Genomic DNA, 20,323 nt, shown 5'->3' with positions numbered 1-20,323 from the left:
GTCTGTTCTTCTCTAGGAATGTCAGAGACGCCCATGCTCCCTTCCTCCCTCATGCTGCTCAACACAGCCCATGAATACTTGGGAAGAAGGTCCTGGTGCTGCAATTCAGATGGGGCTCTGCTACGATTCTATGTGCGTGGTTTCCCCAGGCCATGGGCTATTAGTACAGGGTTGGGATGGGGCTGGGGGGTACCAAGAGGAACAGAGCTGTGTTGGCTCCCTTGAGTTTGCTTGGCCTTTCCATGCAGGAGGGCCCACTGTGCTTCTTTGACTACTCTCTCTATGTGTGTGACTATTGAGACTTGCCAGAAAGGTTCCTATGTTAGTCAGTTTTCCATTATTGTGACAAAATACTTGAGCTAATCATCTTATAAGGAGGAAAGATTTATTTTGGCTCATGGTTTCAGAGGTTTCAGTCCAGAGTCACATGGTCCCATTGCTTTTGGTCCTGTGGCAAGGCGGTACATCATGGCAAGAGCATGTAGTAGAGGAAACCTGTTCATGGCAGCTGAAAAGCAACAAGAAAGATAGGAAAAAGCTGGGGTCCTGAAATCCTCATTAAGAGCATGCCCCTAGTAGCATTTACTCCCACTAGGCCCTGCCTTCTAAAGTTTCTACCACCTTCCAATAGTGCCAATTCATGGGCCTTTAGGTGACAATCAAGATTTAAGCTATGTGGCTTAGGGGTAGAGTGCTTGCCTCGCAAGGCAAGGGTTTAATTGAGGCCCTGGGTTTAATCCCCAGCACCATAAAAAAAATTTTAAAAAAATTCTTTTAAAATCCAAACTATAGCAGTTCCCTTGTGCAACTGAGGCTCAGGGAACTATAGACCTGGTTTTAAATAGCAGGTGAATTTAGTTCCACTAGTTATTGCTGATTCTGTTACTAGTTGGACACAAAACTAGGCCATAATAATTTTTTTAAAGTAGTCACTGCATTCACCATTACCACCAAAGTCTTTGAAGTCCTATTTGCCAATACCACTTGTTATGCCAGGTTATAATTGCTCAGTCAATAACTATTAATTTATTCAGTCAGTAATTCTTTAGTGAGCCTCCATAAGCAGACTTCCTTGAACTTGCCAACTGTGATTTATTGGTAGTAGCTCTCTGGGGTTACTGAGGATAAGCAGTATTAACCCCGTCCCCAAAGCTCTCTGTTGAGTGGGAGGCCTGGCAATACCAGACAAGTTACAGAGCATCAGGTATTCTAGATTTGCCAAGGGAGAGGCATCCAACCCAGTCTCTAATGTCTCTTTAAAGTTTTTTTGGGGACATAGCCACATCCACTCATTTACAAATTAACTATGGCTGTGTTTGCAGTACAGTAGCAGAGTCAAGTATATATTACAATCTTTATAGCCCACAAAGCCTGAAATATTTACTGTATGGTCCTTTAAGAATTTTGCCATCCCCTGTTCTTTACCTTCTTTTCAGCAAGCATACCCTCTTTGCAGCTGTAGCCTCCCTTCCTAGTACCTTCCTCCTCTGCTCTATACTCTCCCCATAGTTCATCACCTGGTAGTATGCTATATAATTTGCTTCTTTATTATGTTTGTTGTGTGTCTTCTCCACTGAAATGTAGCTTGTGAAAAAATAGGGAATTTTGTAAGTTGTTTCACGACTGGATCCAAGTGCCTAGTACTGTGCCTGGCACAAATTAGCTTATTATTTTTTTGACGAGGGGATACCAGTGATTGAACTCAGGGGCACTTGGCCGCTGAGCCATATCCCCAGCCCTATTTCGTATTTTATTTAGAGTCAGGATCTCACTGATTTACTTAGCACCTTGCCAGCCTCCTGAGTGGTTGGGATTACATACGTGCACCACTGCTCCTGGCAATACAGAGTAGGTTCTTATTTAATAAATACGTTGAAGGAGATTAAGCATATGTACAGAGCTCATGTATGTGTAGGGCCTTTCAGTTGGCAAAGCATCATGCTGAGGATGTGGAGACTTGGTGAGGAAACCCTCTGGCCCAGGTTCCAGCCCCAGCTCCAGATGGCTGAGTGTCTACCCTACCCTGTGAGCTCCAAGGGCCTGTGTGCTCACCCTGGGATGTCTTTATGCTCCAGGATCATTTTGCGAAGATTTATGCCAGGTGGAATCTGTTTTGATACCCAGGAATTGGCCCCCTTCTTTCTTTCCTCTGACAGTTGCCTAGTATAGGGACATTGCTTCCACAAAGTCACCTTATTCAAATTGGAAGAGTGAGTTACTTTACTACCTTTGTAGGCTGGCCTTGGGTAGGAGTGGTGCTGATAGAGAAGAGAAGGCTAAAGGGGCCAGCATGTGGTCCTATTGACAGTTTACTCAATCTCTGTCTTTTTTTGGAAGAATGTGAATTGTAGCTGCCAGTATCTGCCAGTTGAATTTAAGAGAGTAGAAGTGATATGAGTACACTTGTGTTTTGTTTGTACTTCCTAATTTTTGTGCCCAGGGTCCAACTTGAGATTCCTCTGACTCCCCACTCTCAACCCCATGCCTTCTGCCTGCCACTCTCTCGTGGGTCACACATGACTGGCTGGTCCTTTCCTTCTTTTGAAGCAGCCTTCCCCAGTTCCTCCATTCTCTGTTGCCCCTACAGCTGGATACCTTGCTATTTTTTTGTGTTGCATGCCCCTCACCAACTAGATTGCATCCCTGAGTCCAGGACCTTTTCTGTCTTGCTGTCTGAAGTATCCCTAGGGGTTGAGCAGTGCCTGACGTAGATTTCTGTCCCAGTGATATTTCTTCAGCGAGAGAATAAAATAGACACTTATTCATTTATCCAGAAGTGCTGCCTGAGCACTCATCATAGGTGCTGTGGAGTTTATCTCAGATTCATGATCTGTAGGTAAAAGACTGTCTTGAAAGTGTTTTGGGGACCAACATCAGAGAGACCCTTTGTGTGGATTATTTTCTCTTAGAGTAGAAATAGTCTGAAATTCTCTTGTATCCCGTCTTTTCTGGAGTTAGCTCTCCTCCAACCCCCACCCCAGTACTTTGAATTGAATCCAGGGGTGCTCTACCACTAAACTACATTTCCATCCCTTTTTATTTGTTATTTTGAGACAGGTCCTTGGATAAGTTGCTTAGGCTGGCCTTGAACTTGTTATCTTCCTCTCTGAGCCTCCCAAATCTCTGGGATTATAGGTGTGTACCACCATGCCTAGCTAGAGTTAGCATTTCTTATTCTATGTTCTGTTTGGGTTGAGGAATTCTTATCTATTCATCCACATCCAGCTCAGATAGCCCCTCTCCTGTGGAGCCTTTACTACTTTCTGGGGTGTTCCCTTTTATACTGTGTCCCACATACCACTACCCAGATTGTATGCATATTAATAATCTACTATTTGCTGCAAACTTGTCTTCTAATGAAAATAGAAAGTTATAGGATGGGTAACATATATTCATTTCCCTCTCTTGCTTACTTTATTAAAGTTGGTGTGTATCTTTGTAGTCCAGGTTTTTATGCTTAATTATTACGTATTTGCACATTACTAAACAACATATAGTTGCACGATTTTTAAATTTTTAAGTACAAAATATATGGTTTATAATCTCTTGCAGCTTGCTTTTATTAATTTCAACACATAGATATCTCCACATTGATAAAAATCAATGGTTTATTCATTTTAATAAGTAATGTTGGGTTATTCATTTCAGTTGCTTTATAGGATCATATATTGTGTGAGCATCTGAATTATTTTTAACTTTTTAGTATGGAAATTTCCAAACAATAAAATAGAAGTAATAGTATAGTACACTCCAAGAGGCTGAGCACTGAAAAGTAATTATTTATTTATAATGCATTGCCATTCCCCCACCTACTCCCATCCCACATTGTTTTGAAGCAAATCCTAGACATTGTATCATTTTGTCTATAAATAGATTATCATTCTCTTAATGATGGTATTATGGCATTATGGATTGTGATGGCATTATTATTTATCCATTTTGGAGGTTAACATCCACCAAGTTGTTTATGTGTATTTGTGAGAATTTCTCTAGTGTGGATTCCTATAAAAAGAACTACTAAGCTGGGCATGGTACCACATGGGTGTAATCCCAGCCGCTGAGGCAGGAGGATTTCGAGTTCAAAGCTAGCCTCAGCAACTCAGCAAGGCCCTAAGCAACTCAGTGCGATAAGATGCAGTCTCTAAATAAAGCCTTCAACACAGATCTAAACTAAAACTCGATTTCTTTAGTGAATATAGATCCGTTTAGATTTTTTCTCAAATCAATTATATTTTCAGAATAGGGTCTACTTATTAATATAATTAATATAACAGTTTTATATTAATATCATAATATTATAATATTAATATAAAACTGTTCATGATGTTTGCCTCAGTCTTTTCCTGAGGTCTATATTAATGTTTTCAAACTATAACCTGTTAGTTCCTGGATCTGTTTTTTTCTTTACTTTCTAGTTCACTAATTACCACTTTAATATTATCTATTTATATTATTATCTTTTTATTTTCTTTGGGATACTCTGTTGTTTCTTTATTGAGTACAATGCTATTTTAATACTAATTTCCTAATATATGTATTGAAGTATAATATATGTATATAAGTTTTCCCTCAATACATTTTTAGGTACATCCAGAAATTTTTATATTTTGTGGTTGCTATTTTTATATGATTGATTTCTAAGTTTATTGAATTACATTTAGAGGATGTGGTCTGTATTATCTTTTGGTATTTTATGAGTCTTGTTTTTTATCTAGTTTTGGTAAAATTTCATAGATACTTGGAAAGAATGCCTGTTTACTAAAAGTTCAATAGCCATAGGATCTCATATCTATAGGTACAACTTGTTTACTATATTATTCACATTCTATCTGATCCTCACAAATATTTTGTCTGAAGGAGATTCCCTCAACCCTAATGGGATTATGTTCTTACACTTACTTGTTTTAAATATTTAACTCCATTATCTCCATTGGAACCTTAACTTCTTAAAAGCAGGACTGTGTTTCACTGCCTAGGAAAAAAAGGTGCTAAGTAAATAATTCATTTAGGAAATGTACAGCTAAATAAATGGAGTATAATATTTTCTTCTAGTAGTTGGTGGAAACTGGGTATTTGGAAAGAAGGCAGCTCAGCAAACCCAATGGGAGGAGGCTGCTGCCAGAACTGGTCCAGATAACCCCATTAGGATAACAGGTCTTTTCTAGAAAGCAAGTCTTTTGGAATCAGGTCATGTAGGGACTCAACAAACATTGCCTCCTTAGGTTGAAAGAGTTTGGATCTCTCCGGGGAGATCCTTCTATGACAGGGAGGCTCTGGCAGCAGGCCACTTTTCCAGGCATCTCTTTCTACTCACCATAGGTGCAAGTTCTCCAAAAGGAACTTGCTGCCTCCACTTCTGAAGACACACACCCCTATAAGGAGGAGCTGGAGACAGCCTTGGAGCAGTGCTTCTACTGCCTGTACAGCTTCCCTAGCAAGAAGAGCAAGGCCAGGTACTTAGAGGAGCACTCAGCCCAGCAGGTAAGTCTGCCACCACAGGCCTGGGAAGGAGGCAGCTCTGATGAAGAGTGGGGCTCCAGGGAAGCAGAAGCTCTTTTGAAACATGTCAGATTTGTTATACTCAGCTCCACAGTCCCAGTACAAGTTGCAAGAAGAGTACAAGAGGACCTTATGATGTCCTTTGATTAAAGGATAAAGAGTTTCCAAAAAATGGTGTCCTCATAAATGTTGACAAAGATTCAAAAATGTAGTGTTGCAATTCTCTGTAGATTTATTTGTAACTTGGATATGAATAATTCCTTAGAGGTTTTTCTTTCTCTCTCTCCTTTTTTTTAAAGCACTCTTGGGTTATTAGCTCATGGTTCCTCAATACTGTCAGTTTTTCTCTAATCTTAGGAATTTTGTCCTCTAAAATATGAGTTCCTTAGGCTAGGGTCTCCACTCTGGTTCCTGCCTTTAAAACTATCCGGAGTCAGCACTCAGTTTTCGTCAACCAAATGACTGAGGGAGCAGCTGTGGTACAGAGAGGGTCAGTGGCTGGCCCCAGGCCCCCACTTATGATAGAACCCACCCTCTGGCTGAGCCATGTGATCTCACAGAGCATAATCCTCAGTTAAAATATTTGTCTTTATAAAAACTAGGCTTATACTTTTCAAACACTTGAATTTAAGGATTACACTTGGTGTGCAGATTTTAAGAAGTGTAATGGGGACTTGTTATAGACCCTTTAATATATTGTGACCTTATTTACATTGGTCATAATGCATATCTATGGAGAAACTTTTTTCTTTACTCTGAGTGTAATATGAATCTGCCTTCTGTCTTTTTTCAAGGTGGATCTTATATGGGAGGATGCCCTGTTTATGTTTGAGTATTTTAAGCCCAAGACCCTTCCTGAATTTGACAGCTACAAGACCAGCACTGTATCTGCTGATTTGGCCAATCTCCTGAAAAGAATTGCTACCATTGTGCCCCGTACAGAGAGGCCAGCACTGAGCCTAGACAAAGTCTCTGCTTACATTGAGGGGACATCATCTGAGGTGGGCCTCAGTAGATACAAGGAGGTGGGGGTTATGGGGCCATATCACATTCCTCCCCTCCAACATTGCTACCTGTATGCCCTGGTTTCTTTCCTGCTGTGCATAAGATGCCAGGGTTAGGAGAAGCCAGGGATCTGTCATGTGTTGATAGGACCAAGCAGTCCTGGGCTTATAGGGCACAGCTGAGGCCACCTCCTCTTATACTTACTCTCTTACCTGGTAGGTGCCCTGCCTCCCAGAAGGGGCTGACCCCTCTCCTCCAGTAGTAAATGAACTCTACTACCTCCTGGCTGATTATCATTTCAAAAACAAGGAGCAGTCCAAGGCCATCAAATTCTACATGCATGACATCTGCATCTGCCCTAACAGGTGGGTAATTTGGGCTAGGGCCAGGCTGGCTACCCAGAGGGTTGGGGTGACTGGCTCAGCCAGATCTTCAGGAGGCCAGTTTGGAGTTTCCCTGCTCACAACAAGGGGGCCAGGGAAAAGAAATAAGAAGGTAGTTTAGTACACTACAGTTATTAGAAAAGTAGGTTCTCCATAAAAAGAACAGGACAGAAGGCTTCTTTCCCTGAAAGGGACAGGGCGTCAGAGAAGGTCCAAAGTATAATTTGGGCCTTGGTGTGTGAGACAAGGAGGTGCTGTTTTGTGCTGCTTCCTTTCTGGTTTCAGGCCCCAGGAAGTTGGGTTATATGTACCCTTAAGTGTTTCTGTTGCAGGTTCTTTAATTATGGTTGTTTTCTTGGGGTAGAGAGGGTAATAGGAAAAACTCAAACTGAAGTTCTCTTTCCTTGATGAGACTCAGGGCATCATTGGCAGTAGTGGTTGTCACCTGATGCATGTAGGAGAGCTCTGTATGTGTGAGACTTGTGCTTTCTTCCCAAGAAGCCTTGCTTAACTTTCTCTTAAAATGTGATTGGCCTGAACATCCTTAAAGGCCCTGCTCTACTCATGAAGTCAAGTGCACTTGATACCTTCTCATGGCTGGCGCACCTAGGAGGTAAGCCTTGTGTCACAGTTAACATAAGACCACCCTCTGTGGCTGATCAGCCTCTGAAGGTATTATGTCTGTAGACAGGCTTCCTGGTGGTACTCAGAGGCTAGCCCATAGTAGCTGTCCTTAACTATAAGCACAAAACTGTTCTCACTTGGGAAACCTGAGAATTTCAATGGATTCCACCTGACCAAGGGGGAGAAGGGGTTGGGATCTGAGTGGTAAAGCCAATTTGTAAGACTTCCATAGCTTATGGGAATAGTCCTTATTGGGCCCCTTTTGCTCAGTCTGTGGTTCCTTCCAGGCAAGGGACTGTGTACTTAGAGCCCTGGATATCCTCTCTGGGGGCTGTATACCATTGTAGTGGCACAGACTTCCATTAACACTGGCTGAATGCTCACTGTGTGATACACTGTGTTACTAGGGATCATCTCCTCTGTACTGCTGCTGCCCCATCTGTAAAGTATGGTAAAACCTACCAACCTTGGGGCGGCAGGCACTTCATGTAGCTTCTCTCATGTGACAAGCCCTTAATCACTGAAATGAGAGTTGCAAAGTCTCAACCATACCTCCCTCCAATTTGCATACCACCTTATCGGAGGGTATCAACCCACTAAGTCTACCTGCTACAGAGGAGGGGTCTCTGAAAGCTGGCCCCACAGCCAAGAAGGAACCTATCTTGGTCCTGAGCCTCAGCCCTTCGCCTTCTTCATTCTGGCCCTAACAGACAGGTGCCAGGGGAGACTTGTGGCTTCTGGTCTAACTAATGTGGAAGTTTGGATACAGTTTTGTGTTTTTTTTTTTCCCTTATTAAAGTCTTCTGAGCTTGTTGGGTAGGGGTGAAGCCCATAACAGTCAGCTGGGTGGATAATAGGGTCATGATTATAGTGTTGGAGGTTCTTATCCGGAAACAGAGTCTATGAGAACAAATACTGGTAACAGTTTTTTCCTTCCTTTGTGTTGACCTTTCTTTTTGCTTTTGCTAAACTGGAGGTAGCCCAAATTGGTCACAGCACCATTTGGGGAGGGGGAAAATGAAAGTAGTACTAGTACAACTTATCTCCATTGCCAAGGAGATAACTCTGTATCCTGTGCTGGCATCAGGCCTGCCCTGCATAAGTCAGAGCTGACATTCTACCCCCACCCCCAAGTTCACATCATTGGCCCTCAGGCCCCTCAGTGTCCCTGTAAATCAGTATTTCTAGAGTATGGGCATGTACTGCACTGCCAGGGTCAGATACTCACATCAGAAGATGGCTCTAGGTGGGACACTTAAACATTTTCAGTTGTCCTGATGATATGCTTCTGCTTTTGATTACTTTGTGATAAGAGATACTGGTTTTTATGTTGGTTCTATGTAACCACATAGGCAGTATTGTGATGTGGGCTCTTTTTTCAAGGTGAGGACAAATGGAATACAGAAAACATACTGGAAATTGAAAGAAACTAGTCCTAGTGAAGGGGAGTTTGACACCTAGCCCCACCCTCTTCCAGGGTGATATAAGCAGAGGAAGGGAAGACATGGTAGCCTTGGGTCCCCAGGTCCCTAAAGAGGAAGAGCTACTCTCAGGAGCCCCTCAAATGGAATGAGGGATGAAGCCTTTGTCTTTGCTGTCCTCCTTACCCCAGTGAGCCTTCTGTCTTTTTCTGTTTCCTTCATTAATACAGTTTCCTCCTTGGGTACTGAAGTGCAGTGAAAGTACATCTGAACTCACAAGGTTCCTTGACAACATCTTGGAGATATGGTAAACTATTAAATAGTTCAGGAAGACAATTAACCCTTTTTAAAGTCATAGTAGCTAACTTTAGCTGTGGTGGTCAAGAATTGTTGGCATATGGGAGAGTAACTTCTTTCATCCTTCTAGTTCCTTTTTTTGTTGTCTATCTAGCATTCAGAAAATTCCAAACTCTGTTAAGAGCCCATAAATTATCTTGGTCTTGGTGTCTTTGTAACTGATTATCCTCGCAGAGAGGTTTCTACATTCTCACCCTTAGTTTCTTTCAGATAGATGATCTCAGAATAATAGGGGCTCAGCCATCACATATTCCCCCTCACTCTTTGTTTTACTGCTGGGAACTGAGCTGGAAAGGTCAGAGTCTGCTCAGGGTCCCAGAGGGAAAACAGGGAGAGGAGTGGCTGGTGACTGTGCTCTTGTTTGGTAAGTATGTTGATGCAGGCTCTGCCTATGTAGGAGGAGGGACTATGACACCTGCTGAAAGTTTCCCCATCACTTTGACTGGGCCCTTTTTTGATGCTTTGCAGAGCGCCCCTGTTTCTTTCCACGAGAGCTATTCCTCCTCAGTTCAGGGAAACAGAGGGCAGCAAAGTCCAAGAGCCCATCCAGTAAAGCAGTCATTGAGTGCCTGTGAATTATAGAAGGACTTATACATTTTATCTTTCAACAACTCGCAGCTTTTCTCTTGAGATAGATCTTCTTAGATATATGTCATGATATAGGAACTGAGACTTTGAGACGTGGCTGGTCCAAATCATGATCTTGGGCTTTGAGCTCTAGTGTTACGGTAGTACAGTGTCCACAGTGCCTATCTGCCTACCCTCAGAGCCATCATAACTGCCCTACTATCAGGGCAATGGTGGTCTTAGCTTGTGCTTTTTTTGTCACCCACTCCAGGTTTGATTCCTGGGCAGGCATGGCTCTGGCCCGGGCCAGTCGCATTCAGGATAAGTTGAACTCCAATGAGCTGAAGAGTGATGGACCAATCTGGAAACATGCCACACCTGTCCTGAACTGCTTCAGGCGGGCCCTGGAGATCGACAGCTCTAACCTGTCCCTGTGGATTGAGTATGGCACCATGTCCTATGCCTTGCACTCATTCGCTTCACGCCAGTTGAAGCAATGGAAAGCGGAGCTGCCTCCTGAGCTTGTGCAGCAGGTGAGGACCAGCTAAGCAAAGGGGCCTTGTCATCCTTCTGTCTGACCAGAGTGCCCTCAGGACTACAAAATTCTTTTCCAGACATTCTTTGTGCCTGTCTTCACATTCAAGCCAGGAGTTCAGGAGTGATTATTCCCAGGAGGCTCAAGCCATACCATACATAATGATAACTTGTCCCCTTGGTTTTTAGACACCCAATCCAGTGCAGGCAAGTTCAGGGACAGACTATTGTGACCTGACTTGTCAGTCATCAGTTTGAGAGTAGTTAATTGGTAGGGCGAGAGGTGGTAGCCAACTGAAGGAAAGTATCTCTTCCCTTTTTCCTCAAAGGAATTTATTGGGTCCTTATAAAATTCTTGACCATGTGTTGGGATTTTTTAAGTCTCTTTTGGTAAGGAGCACCCTTAGTGGGAGATGCTGGGTCTAGCCTGAGGTCTCTGTTCAGCAGGTAACCCTGGCCTCCTTGAAAAGGAAGCAAAGGAACCATACTGACTTTTGGTTTTGGTTTTGGTGTTTTGGTGATGCTGGGTATCAAACTTGGGGCCTTACACATGGTAAGCAGATACTCTACCACTGAACTGCATCCCCAGCCCTCAAACTGACATGTTTAGACTAGTACAGAAGTAAGGTACCCTGGCCCAAAAAGGTCTCCCAGGAAAGCAGTGTGCTGAAAGAGAACTGCTGGTTGGATAGATGTTGCTAAGCCTTAAGTTCTGCAGTGTTCATCTTTAATCAAAATTCAAAAAAAGATGATGGCATTGTTAACACTATCATGGGATTGTTGGAGGACTGAATGAGAGTCTCAGCCCACAGTTGTGCCACTGAAATCCTCTGAAAGCCCCTCTGCCCTGGAGGATGAGCTTTTGTCATTGTGCCCAACATTCTGAGACTGTCAGTGACATGCCACAATTGCCGTTGGCCTGGTTCTTCCCTCTGGCGATAGCAGCCCCAGCCCTCTACTCTTTCCCCTTTGCAGGTTCAAGTCCTTACTGCAGCCACATAGATCATAGATAGGAACCTTAGAGGGGGTCAGTGGATACTTCACAAATTCATAAACTGTTAAGAGCTGCAGCGGGAGGGCATAAGAAAGGACCTTACACTGGTGAGAGGCACCCTTAATTTAAGTCCAGTTCTGCACCTTACTTTATGTGTACTTGTGAGGAATCCCCAAGGCTCTTCATGTCTCATTGTCATCAGCTGGGAAATGCTGACAACAGTCTGGTCTCAGGGTTGTTGAGAGGAATATAAATTTTGTCAACAAATCAACTGAATTAATATTGGAAAAAGCATGATTCCAGGGTAGGTTCAATCCTTGTGCCTAAGGCCTATGCTCTTGGGACTTGTTACAGATGGAGGGCCGGAGAGACAGCATGCTGGAGACAGCCAGGCACTGTTTTACATCGGCAGCTCACTGTGAGGGCGATGGTGATGAAGAGGAATGGCTGATCCACTATATGCTAGGCAAGGTGGCTGAGAAGCAGCAGCAGTCACCAGCCGTCTATCTGCTGCACTATAGGCAGGCTAGCCACTATCTGCATGAGGAGGCTGCCCGCTACCCCAAGAAGATCCACTACCACAACCCACCTGAGCTGGCCATGGAGGCCCTGGAGGTGACACCATGTTGGCTCAGGGTTGGGAGTCAGGGCAGGGATGGGCTGGTCTCTCTGTCTCCTTGGGGATGGGGCTCACAATCTCAGTGACTCTCCTGCAAACCCACTGGAAACTTCTCTGTGTTCAGCAGTTTTATGTGCAATTAAATTAAAGCAGCCTTTCTTCTCTTTTTCTAAGGGTGCTTACCATCCTTTCTGGAAGAACGTGCGATTGTTCTCATCTCTCAGGAAAAAAAAAAAATCCTTTCTCATTAGCACCCACAGGTTTGAAGAGCTTGACCTTGGTGATGACAGTCAGTAAAGTTCAATGTCTTCTGGTGCCAAGGGGGAGTATAGCCCGGCAGGGGGAGTACAGACACTCTGTCTTCCAGGTGCATATGAGACATCCAAGGCCCAGTGAGGTCCCAGCCTATGTCTGGGATACCCAGCTTGGCAAAGTTGAGCCAGGGTGAACAGTCTGCTCTTTACCCCAGATTTGTTTTTTTTCTCACTGCTTCTCAAGAGAAAAGCAGTTTTTGTTTTTGAACTGCTGGGATTTTCTTTTTTGATTTCCAGTGTACCTCTGATGAATGCTCTTACTGTTGCTCATGGTAGGTAGTCTTGAGGGGCAGGCCAGGCAGCTGTGACCAGTGCATTTTGTAGGGGAGGAAACCAAAGATGTGGGTGGAGATCCAGACATGCTTGGCTTAACCCAGGATTCAAACTTCCCCTGAACATGTTAGCTTTGCCCTTCCTGAGACTGCTAACATGCCCAGCAAGTTTTTTAGAATTAAGGTAGAATTTACTGCTTACTAATCCTTTTTCTACCTTCATGTGTTTTTCCCCCCATGATAAAATTAACATGTAGTCATGTTTTTATTTTCTTTTTAAAGGGAATCAGACAATTCACAAGTATATAAAACATGAAAGTCCCCAGTGATATTAACACCTGCCCCATTTTAATAATCCCTATTAACAGTTTGGGCATGTCCCTGTATGTCCTATTTTTTTTTAATCAATATGTAGGTAGATACTTAATAACATTTTCTGAGTTCTTTGGACAAGATGTAGTTGAAGGTATGGTGAGCTTCCCTGCCTGTTCTAGTGCCCCATGGTTGGGCTGGGCATTTGTTTATCTATGCAGTGCCTTCTTAATGGGTTTGGCTTCCCCTCCACTTCTTAGGACATGTTCCTGTACTTGTATCAGAGAGCACTTAATGAATATTTCCAAGGGCTAAAGTTCAAAGGTGGAATTGCTGGGTCTTTTAACATTTTGAGCAACAGTGTCCAGTTACCCTGACAGGTTATACTGATTGATGAACTTGTTTTTCTCCCCAGTCATGCTAGAACTTGCTTTTTACACAATTGCTAATCCTGTGAGCAGACAAAAAAAAAAAAAATCTTAATTTTTAAAAGTTGCTGTGAAGTGTTTATATAGTGGCTATTAGGAGGCCAGATATTCTTAAGTATAGAGAGTAAAGCTTCCTATTGAATGCTTTTTCAGCAGTGGCCAACTCCTTCCCTCTTCACTGTACTTTCACACGATCTACTAGGCACTGAGTGCTTTGGAGGAACTATAACTTTGCAGAGGAGAAGGCTGAGGTCCAGGGAAGAAATGTGACTCACCCTAAATTACCAGCAGGAGAGAAAGGGAGCTGGGCCAGATCCCACCAGGCCTCTAACTGATATGTGACACCTCTGGGCAGAACTGGCCCTGGCTAGAGTGGAGGTGGAGGGTGGGGGAAAGTGACTTGGATTTCACAAAGATGATATCAACTCTCCATGGTTTTTTCTTTTGAGTTTTGGACTCTGCTTCTGTCTAGTAGAGCCAGTGACCAAGCAGGATGATGGCCTCAGGGGGCCCAGGGACTTCCAAATGAGGAATTAAGGCCCCAGTTATATGGATCACCCTTCTCCAGTACACTGGGCTGGCTTGAAGGATTGCAGGTGCAGAGTTCATTCCAGGGGCATTCCAATGTATCTGTAACTTTGAATCAGTTGATGCATGTGTATATCTTGTTTTATAAATGACATTTCTGTGAAGAACTTAACCCTGCTCTGTTGAAAATGAAATGCCTTGGTTCCTCTGATGTGGAACCTTGATTCAAAAACTTTACTTGCCTCTTAAACACTTTGCCCTCCTCCAAGTTTGGCCACCTGGATATTTATGGATGGTTTCCTACAATTAAAAATGGAGTTGCTGAGCCAATTTCTCTGGAATCCATAGGCTAGAAGTGGAGCACTCTGGGTGCGAGCCCTCTCTGTCTGGTATGCCCCCTTGAAAATGCTACCAGGGCCTGGACCAGCAGACGCTTGTCACCTAAGTGAAAACCATCTTTGGTATATGCAGAAGCCTGCTAGTCAGGGTCTGAGGTGCCAGCAGTTCTCAGGCCCTGGGATATCCATGCTATAGATATGCTATCTGTACTACAGGCAGGAGCTACATTATACCCACATTATCAAGCTGACTGTGGAGGTGTGTCTGCTTGTGGTGTATCATTTATGTAGGAGCAGCAGAGGGCAGAAGACAGGACAGACCTGGGTTTTACCTGGCTTTGAGCTTTCCTAGCTGTGGGACTTTAGGCAACTGACTTCACCTATTTGTAAATTAAGGAATGTAGTAGAAAGCACAGAACCTTATCTGATTCATTGTTCTGCCTGTTTACCTGTCCTGAATCCTACAGGCAAAGGTTCTTGAGACCTATGAAGACCTTGCTCTTCCCTGGGGCTGGATTACAGATAGGAAATCCTACCTAGTCTTTACCTTAGGGCATGCCTAGTTCATTGTAAAGACAGATATATAGTCTCAGTTTCTGTGGGTGCCAGGAAAGGGGCACAAAGGATCAGTGGCATCACAGTAGGAGGCAGTGCCCAGTGAATGGAGCCAAGGTCCTTACTCTTATCTTACCGCCACAAGCCTGGATTACTAGGTAAACATTTAAGCTGAAATGCTGACAGTATTCATTTTAATTCATTTAATTTTAAATTTTGAATTAGTTATGGATTTGGCTGGCTTAAAAGGTAACCAAAACAGGGGAGTGTGTGGTGGCCTGTCATCACAGGCAGGGACCCACTTCCAGTGTGGCTGCTAGCTAAGGTTATAGCACTGGGAAGGCTGCTTACACCAGAAGTGTTGTTCTAGGTGTACTTCCGGCTCCATGCTTCCATCCTGAAGCTCCTGGGAAAACCCGATTCTGGGGTTGGTGCAGAGGTCCTGGTCAACTTTATGAAGGAAGCTGCAGAAGGACCCTTTGCCAGGGGTGAGGAGAAGAATACACCCAAAGCTTCAGAGAAGTAAGTAGCATGCTTGTGGTAATCCCACATGCCTCATTTACTGCAGTATAGTGTTCAGAATATGGCTACTGGGTAAACTGGAACTCAGAGTCTCTGGAACCTGCCTGGAAACTCTAATTGCTGGGCCAAGATCATCCTGTTGAATGTGAGGGAGAAGGTGAGTGTGTAGTCCTCAGCTCCTCATCCTGTGGCCATGACACCTGGTGTCACCCCACCCTTGGGTGCATGTCCTAAAGTGAAGCCGGCACCTTCCCTTTCACTCCACTGAAGTACAGCTCTGTTTTATGCAGAGCATTGTAGAAGGCCAGTTTTCACTTTGTAGATGCCTACCCCACCCCCTATCCTTTTCTGGGGTCCTCCCAAGGATGGGTTACCTTTGAGGCCTGGTGTACTGCCTGTTCTCAGAAACAGTGAGGGCCATTAGAGGCATGGGTTCTTCCTGCAGTGTCAGAGAGCTCAAGGAAGCTGGTGCCCTGGCGTGGTCCAGTGTCCCACCCTGGTACTTCTCTTAACTCACTCCATCTCTGGGGCCCCTGCCTGAGCCCTGCTCCCAGGTCCAGTCCCTGAGGGCCTTATGTTCATGGCCACAGGTAGACACATGACAGAGAGAATTTGCTACAAATAGTCCACAGAGGCAGTATCCCTCAGCTTATTGAAAAGATAAGCACCCAGGTGGTGTGTTACTTGGGTAGGTTCAGTGTTCTCAGAAATTACATAAATATAAAGAATCCCCAGGGTATAATGAAGTTGTCTTTCATTGACCATAATTCTGTTATAATAGTTTTTTAATTATACAAATAAAATGTGACTGACCATATTCTAGTTATAAGAAATTTAGGTACATATAAATAGAGTTAGACACTATTCATAGTTTAATTTCTCAAATCATTTTCTTTAATTTGTACATGCTTATGTTCACACATAGAGTTAAGGGTTTTCTTTATCTCATAAAAATAAGTTATTGAAGGTGTTGCTCCAGAGTTTGCTTTTTCCCTCAACGATGGGCCTTGGCCACAGTCTGTAAAGATGATAATCTTTTCACCACATTCTTTCTTTTTTTTTTTTTTTAATATATATTTTTTTAGTTGTAGTTGGACACAATACCTTTATTTCACTTATTTATTTTTATGTGGTACTGAGGATCAAACCCAGGGTCTCGCATGTGTGAGGCGAGCACGCTACCAATGAGCCACAACCCCAGCCCCTCACCACATTCTTTCTATTCCATATTTATTATTGCATAGTACAGATATGCCTGGTTTTATGTAACCATTCCAAGGTTATATGGAAGGTGTTTCTACTTTTTTTTTTTATCCATGTTGCAGTAGATGTACTTGTATGAGTGTGAGCCTATAATAATACAGATGTATTTCTGTCCACCCACTTGTCAGGGATTAGATCTGTTGGGTTGTCACATAGAAGTGCACTGACTTGGTATGAAGGGGTGTTGGGTGCTTCTGAGGAGAGGCTTGTCAGCTTCCCTAAAGAGACTACTGGGCCCTGAGATCCAGAGATGCCTCAGAGTCTGGGCCAAAAAGTTTGAGCCGCCATCCATTTAGGGGCTTGAGCTGTCCGGGTGCTGTCAAAACAGCTTTACATGAGAGCAGCATACTCTGGGAAGGATACTGACCCACAGTGGCACATGTCCATTTCACTGTGATATGGAGGCTCTAACCTGTGCCCCAACCCTCTGTCCCCACAGGGAGAAGGCCTGCCTGGTGGATGAGGACTCCCACTCTTCAGCTGGGACACTGCCGGGCCCCGGAGCCTCCCTCCCCTCCTCCTCTGGCCCAGGTCTGACATCCCCACCTTACACAGCCACTCCGATTGACCACGATTACGTCAAATGTAAAAAACCCCACCAGCAGGCGACGCCGGACGGTATAGTCCCTGTTCTCCCTACTGCCAGCCCAGGGCGGCACGCCAATCATGGGGAGGGTGCTCAAGCGACTTTATTTTGTCGCTTTGTTTTGGTGAGGGTGGGTGTTGGGTCTGGGGTGACACGGGCAATGTTGCGGCTGTTCATTAACTTCATGGACTCACGGTGATTCTTGTGCTTCCAAGACATGCTCAGGGTCGCCACCTGCTAGCTTGCCCACCTGGGAGCCAGTGTAAGGGTCAGGTTGGACTTAAGTGCCTCACTTGTTTGAACCTGCATTTTCTCAGTTGCAAAATGAGTGTGCTGACATTTCCTTTGTGGGGCATTTGGAAGACATGTCTTTGGTGAGGCCTGCACCATTCAGTAGCATGTTATATCTCTGTCCTGACCATCACAGGAAGGTGATGACTAATTAAATCTTTCACCCTGGGGTATTCAGACAGGATGTTGATGGAGGTCACCTGGGATCATGTGCAAGGCCATCCCATGTGGAATGGGGCAGGTGGCGACTATTCAATCACATTTCTTACTAACCTTAGGAGGCTTGCATGCTTGCATGTAGCTTTATTTCTTCATGTTCTCCTCACCTTTACAGTGACAAGATGGGATAAACCAAACTGGTGAATTTAGAGAACCATTAAAGTGAACCCCTGAGAAGATAGTGACAATGCTGAAAGATACCTAGGCCCTCACTCCAGTGTGGCTCATCTTATCCAGGCTGTGGGAAAACAGGCCTTGCTCTACTTTCCCCAAGGTGATGGGAAACCCCTAGGTGGGTAGGATTGGACCCAGGGCTTTGCCTCCTGCCAGGTAGCCTTTGTAGAGCAGTTTCTCAGAGGAAGGATGGGCCTTCTGGGCACCACAATAGCCTTGAAGTTGAGGTCCAGTTCAGCTCTGGGTGGAGGGGAGCCAGGAAGGCATACTGCCTTGGCTCCAGTGCCCTGCTGAGGCCCTGTCCAGTGTGTACAGGTTCCTGGAGAACATGGGCATATGCCCCAGCTTGCTGAGCCAAGAGATCATCAGAAGCACTGGTGAGAGATGACAAGATGGCCAAGGCTTAGCTTCTCCAAGGGTGGGATTTGGTCATCTCCTGAGAGAACAGAAGACTTGCAGCGTCCCTTCCTGGATTTGGCTCTGTAGCATGTGTGTTGAGAGAGAAGCAGTGTATCTGTGTGTGTGCTGCATGTCTCTGACTTCTCTCAATGGGATTGTGTCCTTACCCTGTCCAAGCATTGGCACCTCCTTGCCCTCCCTGGAGTGTTGAGCTTGCTGCCTGTTACTCCAGTCTTCAGTTCTGTGGAAATTCCTTAAGTAAGATCCTCTCCTTCTTAATTAACTCATGTTAGCCCAGGAAACCACCCTGTTCCAATCTTTTGCTCTTGAGAATATTGAGAAACTGCATTAGCAATAAATCCTTGCTCTGAGAGTTAGTGTCTGCCAGGTACTTCCTGTGAGGATTTAGCACCTGCCAAAGTTTTCAGGAAAGAGAACATGCCATGTGGCTCCACTCCTGTGTTCTTGGGTAGAAAGTTCCCGCACCAGCTGTGCATCTTCCCACCCAGCTCAGGCCACAGGCATCATAGGGCTTGGCTGCTTGGCTGTCAGTGCATACAGCTAGGAGCACCTCTAGAATCATGGAAGAAAGGAGGCAGGAGCATCTCAGAAGAGGAAACATGTCACCACCTGGCACCAACTACCTAGCTGCCCCATGCAGGTACATAAGTGTGCATAGAGTTGGGAAGGCAAGTAGGCACTAGGCATGACACATTCAGGATGCCAACATAACTATTGGTTCTATAAGCTTGCAGATGGAGCCATATAAATAAATTCAAATATGCTTTTAGTGGTTTCAAAGTGATTCCTATCAGCAGTGTGGAACCATTGGTATTTCATCGCCCATTTTTGCCCAGTCCCACCCCAGTATGTGGAGCAGCACAGTGCTTTTCTCCCTCACCTCTAAGAGAAAACAATGTCTGTAACAGAAAAATATTCAGAGCCCTAAAATAGCTGTGATTTTCAAATGCCACAGTGGCCATTCACCAGCTTCACTAGTTCTTAGGGAAAGGCCCAGACTTTAGGCAGAAACAGCAAACTGCTGTGTCAGGGGATTTCGCAACCTCAAGAGACCACAGTGCCCATTCCTGCTTCCTGACCTGGCTGGCTCTGGGAGGAAAATATATGGCTCATGCTTTCCACTTAGCTCCTCAGTCTGAACACAGCTTCAGGTTCTCCCTGAAAGAACAAGGGCATTAGCACTCATTGCAATTCATAGCCAAGCCCAAGCCCTCCTCCTGCAAGGAGAGTGATGGGTGCTTCTACTCCTGATACTACTGGGTTCAGAGAACTGCTTGAGTTCAGACAGGAAGGCAAGGACAGAGCAGATGTCTGACCTGGAGTCAAGACATCTGGCTTCCAATCCTAGTTCCATTGCTTACATGCTTAGCAACCTTGGACAAGGGCCTGCATTTCTCTGAGCTAGTTTTCCCTTATAAAATGGAGTATATTTGCCTCATGGGTATTAAACAAAAGTACTTGTTTACTCTTGTCCAGGTTCTTAGTGATGTTGGGATGAGAACTGGGTAGAATCACATAGAGGGAAGAGCCTGGGCTCTAGAACTCTTCACCCTTATTTTGCACCCTACCTCTCCAGCCAGTGGTATGACTTCAAAAAAGGTTAGGCACTGTCATCTGAAACAGCAGTTCTGCATGGGCCTGGGCATTGGGCTTCCTGAGTTCCAGTCTCCTGCCTCCTGGAGGCTTCTTAGGCTAATTAATTTGCCACCAGCGGGAAAAGGGAACCAAGCATCAGGACTGGCTTTGAGTGTAGTTAGGAGACACCATTAAGGCTGCCTCCCCACTTTGGTACTCTTTTGATTCAAAAGCAGAAATCCGCTGGATTCAACTGATTTGATGTAAGGTATAGTAAAGATTTAGAAAAATGGTTCCATGTATATATAGGTAACTTGACATTTGGTAATAGCTGCTTCATAGGATCCAGGTTCTCTGCTAGGGTTGGAAGCTTCCTGCAGCCCCTCCACAGCTTGGTGAAAGCCTTTAGAATTAACCCCTTAGGTCATCTCGAGACCACCACAGCCAACTTTCATTGCCAGCCCTTCTCATGACAGTCAGGAGGGGCCCTCTGGCCAAGCTGAGAGAAGAGATAAGCCAGAGA

At 44.5% G+C, this 20,323-nt stretch overlaps 1 protein-coding gene across 6 annotated transcripts in view; it reads left to right on the top strand.

The window, feature by feature from the left end:
* Positions 1 to 20,323, top strand: part of Cabin1 (calcineurin binding protein 1) — a 138,045-nt gene that overhangs the window by 49,618 nt on the left and 68,104 nt on the right. For all 6 annotated transcript variants that reach the window (XM_027923205.2, XM_071617540.1, XM_071617554.1 and 3 more), the window contains 8 exons: positions 17 to 132; positions 5,320 to 5,481; positions 6,294 to 6,500; positions 6,724 to 6,869; positions 10,128 to 10,389; positions 11,739 to 11,999; positions 15,121 to 15,272; positions 16,975 to 17,153. In XM_027923205.2, the coding sequence (XP_027779006.2) occupies positions 17 to 132; positions 5,320 to 5,481; positions 6,294 to 6,500; positions 6,724 to 6,869; positions 10,128 to 10,389; positions 11,739 to 11,999; positions 15,121 to 15,272; positions 16,975 to 17,153 (1,485 nt within the window). The remainder of the gene's footprint in view (positions 1 to 16; positions 133 to 5,319; positions 5,482 to 6,293; positions 6,501 to 6,723; positions 6,870 to 10,127; positions 10,390 to 11,738; positions 12,000 to 15,120; positions 15,273 to 16,974; positions 17,154 to 20,323) is intronic.

The sequence above is a fragment of the Marmota flaviventris genome, chromosome 1 (assembly GCF_047511675.1).
Source record: "Marmota flaviventris isolate mMarFla1 chromosome 1, mMarFla1.hap1, whole genome shotgun sequence".
Classification (NCBI taxonomy): Eukaryota; Metazoa; Chordata; class Mammalia; order Rodentia; family Sciuridae; genus Marmota; species Marmota flaviventris.
Note: the sequence above shows the minus strand (reverse complement) of the source record. Positions and strands in the feature narration are given on the sequence as shown.